The sequence below is a fragment of the Lupinus angustifolius genome, chromosome LG12, assembly GCF_001865875.1.
Source record: "Lupinus angustifolius cultivar Tanjil chromosome LG12, LupAngTanjil_v1.0, whole genome shotgun sequence".
NCBI classification, from domain to species: domain Eukaryota; kingdom Viridiplantae; phylum Streptophyta; class Magnoliopsida; order Fabales; family Fabaceae; genus Lupinus; species Lupinus angustifolius.
Genome location: NC_032020.1, coordinates 4040029 through 4053104, shown reverse-complemented (window position 1 = coordinate 4053104; position 13076 = coordinate 4040029). Strand labels below are relative to the sequence as shown.

The following is a 13076-nucleotide window of genomic DNA, read 5'->3' as shown; positions in this document are numbered from 1 at the left end:
GTACATTTTTGTATGCAAAAACACTAAGTTATTTGGAAGAAGTTGAAATTTTATTTGTCATCTTACTAAGTTAAGTAACCGATGTTAATTAAAAATTGGGTCCTGATAAAGTTAATAAAAATTTAGTTATAAAAATGACATATAATTCAAATTTTGAAATTAGAATTTTTTTTAATAATAATAATAATAATGTGAATTTAAAATGATAAAAGGATGAGGTGTTGATCAGTAGCATAACTCCTTGGGCAAAAGCTGAAAAAAGGTTTTAAAAAAACATATAGACGATGAGATGTTGATCAGTGACCTGACTCCATATGCAACAAAACTGAAAAAAAAATGTTAAATAAACATATAAATGAATTACAAGATACATAGATTACACTGAAAACGACACTAACTGATTTGAAATTAATCAGCTTATAGTTGGAAAAAAGAAATTTGGACAAATTTAATTAATTTATATCAAAATAAAAAATGTTATGCAAATTTTATGATTACACCTATATTAAATTTATACAATATGTTATTACTTTACGCCTAATCTCTGTAACATAATTATAGTCATTCATTTTATCTATTATTTCTCTACCTTATTGACTACCGGAAAAAGTAAGGGTGAGTAGGTCTAGTCCTACTCACTCATTCGATATAGTCCAATTATGATTAGGCTTGAATATGATTAGATTTCATTAGGTTTAAGGGTCGGGTTCAGGTTCAAAAATTTGACCTTATCAATTTTAGGATCGTGAAGGGATCAAACATGGTGCGTCTCGACTCGTCTCATGGTCACCCACTCATCATGTTTCTATTCAAATGTGTATAGAGTAATGTCACATTTTTTTAAAGTTTCATTGATTCTCTAATTTATTTTTCTATCGTATATACATGTATCATTTTATATGTCAAATTATATATTCATAACAATAAATAATATTGAGAATATTTTATTATTTAAAATGAGCATGCATTATTTAATCGGGTCTAGGGTCTGACGATATTTAGGGGTTGGTTAGCTTCGGGTATAGGGCCGTATCCAGATTCAAATATATGACACGATAATATTTAGGGCCGAATAAAGACAAGTTTTAACCCGTCTCAACCCGACTCATACACACCCCTAATAAAAAGTTAAAAACAGTTCCATTGATTTTAAAAGAAGACAAATAAATAAAAATTAATTTTCTGAAAACAGTTAAGAAAACGTAATGGAGGCAGTACCATCCACTTAGGTAAATCATGTACTCTTCTTTTAAAGTTAAAAAATCTTAAATAAAAATTAGTAAATTAACTAACTGAAATTCAATTTTTAGTAAAATTACATAAATCATTTTTCTTTTTTTACATCTATAAAAAAATCTATATATACATATTATATTGATTAACCGACAAAAAAGGTAAGTGTAATTTTTTAACAGAAATGTAATAAATGTAATTAAGTTAAACAAAATATAGTATATCATCAAAACAAATTCAAATAGTGTATCAGTCATTACATCTTCATTATTTTTGGTTGATCACAATATAGCATAACAACGATTTAAATAATTTATTTTTAGAATTATTAATGCATCTTGTAACGTATCAAAAATATTGAAGAGATATTACTCCAATATTATTTGGACTTATCTAAACAATATATTAAATTTTGTTTACTTAATTACACTTATACATTTTTTATTTAAAAACTTACAGTTATTTCCAATGTAATTAATACCATATTTGTTATCAAACTGGTCAGGGTACTAGTATAGTGGTATAGCGGTTCAACCGATGCTTTGTTAATTAAATTGCATACTAATAAAATTAGATATACATATATAATAACATTAACGTTCAAAAATCAATAAAAAAACCAATATTTTTTATTTTCATTAAAAAATTAATTTTAAATAAAAATCAGTCGATACGACCGCTATAGTTCAATTGAAAACTGATTAGTATAACTAGTTTTGGTTAGTTTTGACTGATATAATGTTGCATCGTATCAGTATTGAGACCGATTTACTAGTTGAACCAGCCGACACGAATCGGTTTTTACAACACTACTTATTTCTCATGTATATATAGTTAATGTCATGTATATATAAATACTAATAGTTTTTTTTGTTCTATCAAGAATATCCCTCACCTTTTTGGGTAAGGAACTAATCTATATTCGGGATTCGTGGCTGCCCCTACCAACAAGTGTTGCTCCCAGGAATTGAATACTCGATCTTGGAAATATAACCTTACATTACTACACTAATGTCTTGTTAGTAAATACAAGTGGTTTGTGCAGGTAAAAAAATAGATAGGTGAGTAGTGTAATTTTGTTAAAACTTAGTGTCTGTCCGATGTGTTTTATATGTAAGTGTAGTTGCGAATATAAAACAAATAGCACCAGTGGTCTAGTGGTAGAATAGTACCCTGCCACGGTACAGACCCGGGTTCGATTCCCGGCTGGTGCACAATCAGTTTTTCGTTTATTTACCATCAATGCAGTGTGTACATTTCGAGCCACAAATCCAAGTCTATGATAATATTTTGCAATAGTAACTGAGTCATTTCGTGCTATTGTGCCACTATATTAAATTTCAAATAATTGTAGTAATATTTACTCAGATCTGCCTTGGTGAATCAGTGATGCTGTCTCCTAAACTTATTCATTCCATCCAAACAGAGAGTAGAGGTTAATTTATGAAAGAGCTGTGGTAAAAAAATAGTCTGAGCAACCCTGCACTTTATAATCTTACCCCATCAAATGCATGGTTTTTTTATTTAGATTAGCAACCACTTCATTCTTTTATTTCAGATTTTAGTTTCCAATAAATAAGTGTGACCCAAAAGCTATGAGCATATATTGAAAGGTTTTTTTTTCATAAAAAAATGTTAGGATTTTTTTTGTACTACCAAGAGTATCTTCTCACATTTTTGATAAGGAACTCATCATTCCCAGCAATCGAACACTCGACCTTAGAGATCCAATGAGATCTTTACACCAGTAGATCAACGTAATGTTAGTAAATTGTTAGGATTTGGAAATGTAATTAAAATTTAAATATTCAAAACTGAGAGTTTTAAAATAAATAGCAATTTACCCACAAGGTCTTAACATAGTCGTAAAGGCACACTGAACCAAGGAATCGTGGTTCACTAATAAAGTGAATAAATTTTGAGAACAAAAATGTATGTATTGATAATATAAGAATTTTGCATAATTCATTATTTATTTTTAATTATCATCGACTCTTATATGAATATAATACAAATAAATAGTGATTAATGTACTGATTATTTATAAATATTTACAGCAATCTATAGATACTAGAGTCATAAATCTAACTACTCTTAGATGATTACTTTAATCCTAATAATAGATGGAGATATTGGAGAAATCCACCAATGTCACAAATAATTGTATTTATACAAAAAAATATTCTATCATAAAAATACACTCACCCGCTTTTGGGCCTAAAATATATGAAAAGCCCAACTTATAATGTCAATTGCAAGTCAAAATAACTTTTTAAAGGGACTGAAATTTCGTCCATATGATCACCATCTCCATCTTTTATCATAATTTTTTTTCAAGGAGAGGATCTGATTTCTATCACCAATGCTGGAGAGGATCTGATTTCGATCAAAATTTAAGAATTTTACAAACCATGTTAGAATTTGTCATTCCTCATAGAGTTTTGGGATTTTAACATGAGGATAGATCATTATTGTTTATATGGCCATGCTGCACTTTTTTGTAAAAGAAAAACAATATACCAGAAAACATAGTGTAATCCAAACAGCAGAAACAGAAACAGAAACTAGTGATCATCATGTACCAAAGCAAGTTTCACCAAATTGTAATACTGATATCCATGATCAGTATTTAAAAACTGAAATACAGATTTTAACACTACTTACAATAACAAACCATGCAAGAGGATATGATATTAACAAAATAATATTAATGTTTTAGAACTTATCTACGCATATACCATCTCTTGTAACCTCATATGCTTCCCTGCTCCTTGTTTTCTTCATGCCAGCTGTGACATAGAGCTTTGATCCCTCAGAAGCAATGGTAGCCACTTTCACCCAGATCAACACTTTTGTCTTCATTCCCTCTATGTCGGCTAGCTTGCCTTTCTCCATGTAACCACTCACCGTGGTGAAGAAACGCAAGACCGACGAATCCTTGTAGCCGACCTCACAGACTTGAGGAATGTAAACAACAAGCTTTCCTGTCTCTTCATTAAATTCGTAGTTTGTTGCATCACGCGGAAAGATTCCTATCGGTAGATCATACTCCTTTAGCAACTCTGGTAGTGCCTTTTGCATCTTTCCTGTGGAAGTCATTTTATGTAAGAGTTCTGAACTAATATTAATCAAAATACAAGCAGGAAAATGTTGGGCGATATCATTTATTTTCTCTCACTTAGTTTCCTAATCAGCCTCAGCAAAACAGTAAGTTGCTTGACTTATGACTTAAAGGTCATGTGTTCAAATCCCGGAAATAGCCTCCTTGCTTGTGATGGTATGGCTGTGTAATACTCCCCAGACACAACTAGGTGGAAGGTTGGTGCACTGGGCTGCCCTTTTTACTGAATTTCTGAATCCGGATATGATACTAATAAACTGATAATAATTAAAAACAGGAGAAGAAAAACTAATGGAGAATGGTGAACGAAAGTGGGTTACTAAACCAAAAAAATAAGCAATGTAATGCACTAATGAACAGATATTATACAGAACCAATGACAATAGTGGATATTATGATATTGAAGTAACTTTCAACATAGAAAGTAATCTGCCGATATTCTACAAATATCAATGGTCCTCTGTTCAAATAGAACAATGTGATTTTAAATCATGTGACAAAGATGCCTGCAACACAATGCACAAAGTATACAACTGTTGTATATCAGAGTAACATCTCAACAATATTCATACTTATAGCCTGAGATCTTTTTGGATAATAAACATTTAAGGAAGTGGAGAAATAAGCAGAAGCGGTTAGCGGTTTTGCATTAAATCAATAATGTTGGAAAATATCGAAGAGAATTTTGAAATTGAGTTTTAGACTTGCAACAGGAAAAATAAATAATACAATGACAAGTATTCATTTCCAGATCATATATACAGTTCAAAACTCCTAATTGGTTTATTTATCAGTAATTAAAAAAGTAAAGTAGCTTCATAAAACAAAATACAAAAATACAAAATAAACATTTATTGCATAGTGTAATTACCAAAATAACTTAATCGACACAGTTATCCATGGCTTCGTTTAAAAAATTTGCAAGTAGTATATGACTATATTCCACTATAATGGAGACCCTTTGTAATTCTAATTCAGATGAAAATCAATTACATATAAGGTTGGTACAAGCATATATATTATTAGCAGCCTTGGTTGTAATCCAAAAAAGCACAGAAAGCTATGCATTTCTTTGGTGGGATTGTGAGGTTAAATACAATCAGATCTTAAGTATTGCACAGGTTTCACACCTGAGAGTTGTAGAATAAAAGTTTAAGAAATAGATACAAATAGGAGAAAGGTACAGACCTTTTACTTTGTTGACCAACCATTTTGTTCCCCCTTCAATGCTGCTTGACAGAGACTAATCACCAAAAAAGGGTGTCAAATAGATAGTACACAAGCAATGAAAATATATCTGCAAAATTTATCATAATCTGACGGAAATATCTAGAGTCACATAGAAGTATAGATCATATGAGAGTGTTCATTATCTCTAACAGTAAAATAAGGTTTGTAACAAAGATGAGGCTGGATGATCTAATTCCTTTCAATTTATCAGCCTGGGGAAAGGGGGACTAATCTTAATGACCCCTATTTTCCTCTGATATTAATGTCAAAGATAGGGGTGAGCAGAACCCGATCCTACCTGCTCACTCGGTACGATCCAATCATGATCGGGTTCGACTAGGGTCGGGTCTCATCAAGTCTAGGGTTGGATTCAGGTTCAAAAATTAGACTCAATCAATATTTAGGACCGGGTAGGGACCAAGTATGGCCCGACCCGTCCCATGGTCACACACTCATCATGTTTGTATGTGTCTCTATTCAAATGTGTACAAAGTAATGACACCTTTTTGGTTGAAAATATCATTGATTCTCTAATTTTTCATTATATATACATGATTAATAATATATATACATATACCATTTTATATGTCAAATTACATATTCATAATAATAAATAATGTTGAGAAGGCTTAATCTGAAATGAGTATGCATTATATTTAATTGGGTCTAAGATCAAATTCGGGTTTAAAGACAGAACCAATCAATATTTAGGGTCGAATTAGCTTCGGGTCTAGGACTGGGTCCGAGTTCAAAAAAAAAAAGACCCGAACAATATTTAGGACCAGATAAGGACAAACCTTAATGATAAGATAAGAGAGGGAAGAGGGGCGTTTGGGTTCAGCAGATCTATCCAAGGTGGAAACTATGCAGTCCTGGCCTCAACCAACAAACATCAAGGGTCTGAGAGGGTTCATAGGAAGTTTGTGAAGAACTATGGGAAATTAGCGAATCCACTTACAGAATTGTTGAAAAAGAATGGTTTCAAGTGGTCAGAAGAGGCTACAACTGCTTTTGAGGCATTAAAGGCTGCTATGGTGGATCTCCTTATGTTAGCAGTCCCTAATTTTAAGAAGGAATTTGTGGTGGAAACAGATGCATCTAGTAAGGGTCTTGGGACAGTCTTGATGCAAGGAGGAAGGCCTTTAGCCTTTTGAGGGCTATTTGTAAGGGCTCAACATAAATCAGTCTATGAAAAAGAGCTCATGACATTGGTTCAAGCCATCCAGAAATGGAAGCACTACTTGATGAGGAGGCATTTCATAATTAGGACAAACCAGAAAAGTCTGAAGTTCCTAACGGATCAAAGGCTATTTTCAGAGGAACAGTTCAAATGGGCAGTGAAATTGGTTGGTTTGGACTTTGAAATCCAATGTAAACCAGGGAGGGAGAACTCAGTTGTTGATGCTCTTTCTAGGAAGCAATTCTATTCTACCCTGTCCTTGGTCTCAAGTGTGAGGGATAAATGGAATGAAGAGTTACAACAGGATTCCAAATGGAAGGGGGTGATGCAAGAATTGGTTATTTCCCCTTCCTCACATCCAGGTTATGAGTTGAAAAAGGGTGTGTTGTACTATAAAGGACAGCTGGTTTTACCCAAAACCTCCAACATAATTCCTGTTATTCTTGCAGAGTGTCATGACACTCCTATGGGTGGTCATTCTAGGCATTTCAGGACCTATAAGAAAGTGGCCAGCTTTTTGTTTTGGGATGGCATGAAGGCAGACATCAAAAGATTTGTGGAAAGTTGTGAGGTTTGCCAAAGGAATAAGTATTCTACTTTGGCTCCAGCAGGTCTATTACAACCCTTGCCCATACCCCAACATGTTTGAATGGATATCTCTATGGACTTCATTGGGGGATTGCCTAAGGTAAGGGGAAAAGACACTATCTTTGTCGTGGTGGACAAGTTGACTAAGTATGCTCACTTCTTTGCTTTGGGGCATCCTTATTCAGCCAAGGATGTGGCTACTATGTTTATAAAAGAAGTGGTGAAGTTGCATGGATTCCCTACTTCTATAATCTCTGACAGGGATCCCTTATTCTTGCGTCACTTTTGGAAGGAGTTATTCAAAATGGCAGGTACTCAGTTAAAGTTAAGCACTTCCTACCACCCCCAAACTGATGGCCAAACTGAAGTGGCTATAGGTGCTTGGAAACTTACCTTAGACGCTTTTTGGTTTAACTCTAATTACAACAGTTCAGCAGGGATGACCCCTTTTAGGGCCTTATATGGGAGGGATCCTCCTACGTTACTAAAAGCAGGTGCTATACTTTCTAAGGTAGAAGAGGTTAATAAGATGATTGCTGAGAGGGATAGTATTTTGAAAGAATTGAAGGATAACCTAGTTAAAGCTCAGAATTTGATGAGACAACAGGCAGATAAACATAGAAGGGAGTTGGTTTTTGAGGTGGGAGATTGGGTGTATCTCAAGTTGCAACCTTACAAACTGAAGTCTTTGGCAAAGAGACCATGTGCTAAGTTGGCTCCAAGGTATTATGGCCCTTATCAAGTGATTGAGAAGGTAGGGGTTGTGGTTTATAAAATAGCCCTGCCTAGCCAAACAAAAATTCATCCTGTGTTCCATGTGTCCCTCTTGAAGAAGGCCCTAAATCCTCATCAACATCCTCAGACTCTTCCACCTATGTTGAATGAGGAATAGGAGTTACAAGCCTCTCCAGAAGAAGTCAAAGGCACCAGGGAAGATAATCAAGAGAATGTGGAAGTTTTGATCAAGTGGCATAATCTGCCTGAGCATGACTGCACTTGGGAAAGGGCAGCCACCATTCAAGACAGATTTCCAACTCGAGGACAAGTTGAGTCTTTTAGGGGGGTATTAATAGGATAAGGCCAAGGCCTATCATTAGAAATGTATATAAGATAGGGAAGAGGGGTGTTTGGGTTCAGGGATAGCAGGATTACTGCTATACCCTTATGACAGTTAGTGTTAGTTAGAAAAGTGTGTTTATAAATAGCACACTGGGCGGGAAAAGGAAGTTGGTTAGTTGTTTAGAATTTAGATTCTGATTGTGGAATCAGTGGAGGAAAGGGTCGTGGGATCCTATTGTTAGTTCTCTCTATTGTAATTCATCTTCTTTCTAATAAAATTCTCTTAGAACCCTCGCAGAATCCTATTGATTCTGGGTAGGGGCATTTCCTTTGAATCTCTATTCTACTTTTTTGTTCTAATTGATACCAGTGTTATCACTTAACCCGGCCCATGCTCACCCCTCAAAGACATCTTCTGTACCCAAAGCATGATTAATAACATGCTACATAAACCATTAACTCATTAACAAGTCAACACAGTTGGATTTACCAATTAAGAAAGAAAACCAAAAAACTGTCAATATAAAACTATTTTAACAAATCACTCAGATAATTAGCTAATTATTAGACTGTAGGGTATGCTGTGGCACTACTACAAACTTAGTTAGTAAAAAAACAGCATCGTTTTATAGTGTGCGTCTCTTTGCATTTCAAATTGATTCTTAATAAAAAGCTATTGTGCTATACACTTTAAGTTACAGAGCTTCTCCATCTTCCCTTACTCATTCCCAATTTAAATTTCCTTACTAGGCATTCAAACTATTCAACACCACAGTCCAGACAAAGACTTCACTTTAGAAGGAGCTTCCGATTTCCAAATATATTTTTCAAGGACGTAAATCTGTCTATTCAGAGAACGGGTTAAGAAATAAACGAGGCTTACAACATAAGCCAACAGAAGGGTCAAGAATTTAAATTTTATCTGGAATAGAAGAAAAATTGATATTTTTTCCATAAGAAAAATAAGCCATTGTAAATGTTGAGTATTCCTTTCATTACGAAACCTGAAAAGGTGAAACCTCCGGTAAATAGAGTTACCTTGGAAAGAATAGAAATCATGGATCACTTCATTACGTAAAGATAAAAAGATTGTAGAGGTGTTGAAATGCCTCCATGAAAGATATGCCATCCACCCAATGTCTTCTCAGAATCTAATTCGAGAATCGCCTAATTTTAAGGATAAAAGAATCATAACAATCAGTGATAAATTTCCAAGGACTTCCATGAGCAGCAGTTCGTGCTAGATTGGCATCCCACTCATTCTACAATTGGGATAGGAAACAGGGAAAGATAGTATAGAGGAATGCTAGCTACAAGAGTGAACAAGTGTAATTCGACCACCAATTATCAAAATGTTTTGAAAATAGAAACCGAATGACTGAGACATTGGCAAAAGATAGTCTTTGGATCTCTTTCTAGAGGAATGCCAAGATACACCAAGGGTCATTGAAAGATTTGACAACAAGTAGCCATAGAAGCAAGGACCACTTTAGCGCAGTCATATTATTTTTCAGCTATGCTAAAAAATGTATAGGAGGTTGAGAGCATTGGTGAAGCTCACATCACCATTCTCCGAAAAAAAAATGGTGTCATCTGCAAACTGAAGATGAGACAACAAAACCCCACTTGTTCCAATAAAATTACCTTCAATAACTCCTCCTTCCATATTAATAAAATTAATAGGCTTATAGCATTTTTTTTCCTTCACCAAAACCATAAATAATCTACTAAAATGTATCATAAATGCAAAATCTAAGGGCTAGTCAGTGGCATAAGCACAACTATTGACATAATCACATTAATTAGGTTTCTAAAATTAAAAAAACTAAGGTCCAAAACTAGAATAAAATATTTTGTTTATCCCATGTTTCTCTGCATCATCAATCTATTGTTCCGGCATCACAACCAAAGCAAATGCATCATAAATGTTACACTAAAATTATTGTTTATCATTAAATTAAGAATGCCCGCCTTCCCCAAAATACTGTCAAGGATATGCTTGGTATTACCAACAGGAAACTTTAAGAAAACAAAGTCAACCTGAATTCTGCCAAATGGATCCTCCATTGCAGTCAAAATTTATACTAATTTTTTTTCGTACTAACAATGCTAAGGAACTAATCACTTTTGCCTGTGTGACTACCCTCCCAACAAGTGTCGCTCCTAGGAGTCGAACCATTGATCTTTTGATTCATCCTGAGATTTTGTGGACCTTACATCACTAGATCAACACTTATTAGTAATTTGTACCTAGAGTTGATCAAATGTAACAGCTGGATTTCAATTTCCAAAAAAACGAAAAATTAAAAACCCCAATTCAAGATTTCTGCATTAAATTTCAGATCCTGGGAGGACCCTAACCCGTATCCCCTCTTATCCATTTCCATTAAATTGCAAACAGTATATTACCCATAACAAAAAAGTTTGAAATTGTGCAAACAAAAATAATAAAAAATGGATCAAAAGGGGTTATCTACATACATTAATGTCATCACCAACGGAACCAAGCTCCTTGGAGGCTTTCTGGTTGAACCAATAGGATCCAACTTTGTTAAATATCTGATCCATCTCCTTCTTCTATGCGATTCAAGACAACGCAAGTTTTTGAATTTTGATCCAAAACCAAAAGGGTATCTCTATCTATCTTTGCTAAGAGAAAGAGAAATGCAGATAAGAGATAGAGAAAGAATTTTCTGATGCTTTGCTGAGACTTTTTTGTTACGCCCGATAAAGTAATTCTATTTTTATGGTTTCTTTTTAAATGGAACTTTAATCCATACTTTACTTACTTCGCTATTAAGAAGAGAAATGATATTTTATAGTAACAAATTTATTCTTTTACCACAAGTGGATGACCAAAAGATCATAGGTCATTCAGAGTGATATATATTAGGAGGAACAATTACAAATTTAAAAAAAAATTAGCTCTTTAAGTCATGAGATAAGAAATATTTTTGATAGTATCAAAAAACTTATTTTTAAATATATAATTATCTGTTTAATAATAACAAATTTAATATGTAAGTATATAATTAAATTTGAATGGTGTGAGCATAGACATGTAAATCATATCTACACTCACTCTACCCCGTTCTCTTCCCTAATAACAACCATTTTAAAATAATAAACTTCAAATATCAATTTTATTTATTTTAACCGCACACTCAATTGATTGCTAATCTTTGATTTTAAGCCTTCCACAACATTTTTCTTTTAAACTATAGGATTAAGAACCCGAATAGAAGTATTAGACTATCATTTTGTTGTCAAAATCAACATCCTATTCCTTATATTTGTTATTGGTGTTGGTTTGGTTCAAAGATATAATAAGTATTGGAACTCCACAACATGATGAAAAAAATGACGAAAATGATATTATTGATTAATTGATGAATTTACACAAGATGAAATACCTTTACATAAGGAAGTAAATTGAAATAGAATCATAACTAACTTAACTAAAACATAAAACTAATTGTAACCATAAAAGGTAGATGAATTTATTATAAGTTGTAGTCCAATAACTCAATACAATAAAAACCCAAATATATTCAATATCCCCTAAAACTAGAGTGTATATTGTGCACTCCTAGCTTGAATAACAAACAATAAAAAGTGTTTGGTTTAAATCCTAGGTGAATAGATTTGTCACCTATTCTTTAGTTGAAATAGGAAGCAAAGTGAAGAGATTATTTTCCAAGTGTTCATGTGTAATATGACAATCAATATCAACTTGTTCTGTACGCTCATGGAAAATAGAGTTTGTTGTGATATGTCTAGCAGATTGGCTATCATATTAGAGAGGAATGTTGACTTTTGAAAAGGAACACATAAATCAATTAGCAAGGCTAGTGCTCACAAGAAGCAAAGGCTAGTGCTCGATATTCAGCTTCAGAAGAAGAACTGTAAATGATATTTCGTTTCTTAGACTTCCATGAAACAATGAATTGCTTAAAAACATACAGAAACCAAAAGTTAAATATCTTGTATTTGGGCATATGGCCCAGTCAGAATCACTAAAGCCCTTAAATGCAAAGAAGAAGTGGCAAAGTAGGACAGGCCTTGGCCACATGATCCTTTGAGGTATTTAAGTGTTCTGGTTAATCTCTTGTAATGGAGAGTTATTGTAGTGGTCATAAACTGACTAACTTGTTGGATAACAAAAATGGTATCTAGACGAGTGTTAGTAAGATAGAGTAAGTGATATATCAATTGTCTATACAACATTGGATTTGAGAATGGAGGATTGTTATCTTGGTGGTAGAGATTGACCTTTGGTCATTGGTGTGTGGACACACTTAGAATGCAAGAAACATGTATCAAAAAGTAAATCAAGAATATATTTTCGTTAGCACAGGGTAATACCCTTTTGAGAATTGGTCACTTCAAGGTCAATAAAATATGTCAGATTGTCAAGGTTTTTTACTTTAAATTTGGTATTGAGATAATCTTTAAATGATGAAATTTCATGAAGATTGTTGCTTAAAAGAATTAGATCATCAACATAAAGAATAAGAGCAGTAAAACTAGAAGTAATATGTTTATTAAACAAAGAAGGATCGTGATGAGATTGAATATATCCAAGTGAAATGAGAGCAGAGAAGAGTTTGGCAAACCATTTCCTATTAGGTTGTTTCAAGCCATATTATGATTTATTTAATTTGA

At 33.4% G+C, this 13076-nt stretch overlaps 1 protein-coding gene and 1 non-coding gene across 2 annotated transcripts; one reads left to right on the top strand and one right to left on the bottom strand.

The window, feature by feature from the left end:
- TRNAG-GCC lies at window positions 2377-2447 on the top strand. Its single transcript has one exon. It is a non-coding gene; the product is annotated as a tRNA-Gly (tRNA).
- On the bottom strand, window positions 3768-11194 carry LOC109362902 (uncharacterized protein At5g01610-like). The gene is made up of 3 exons (XM_019608984.1): window positions 10893-11194; window positions 5543-5597; window positions 3768-4319 (listed from the first exon to the last, which is right to left on the bottom strand). The coding sequence occupies exons 1-3, from the start codon at window positions 10977-10979 to the stop codon at window positions 3949-3951; spliced, it is 513 nt and encodes a 170-aa protein (XP_019464529.1). The 5' UTR covers window positions 10980-11194; the 3' UTR covers window positions 3768-3948.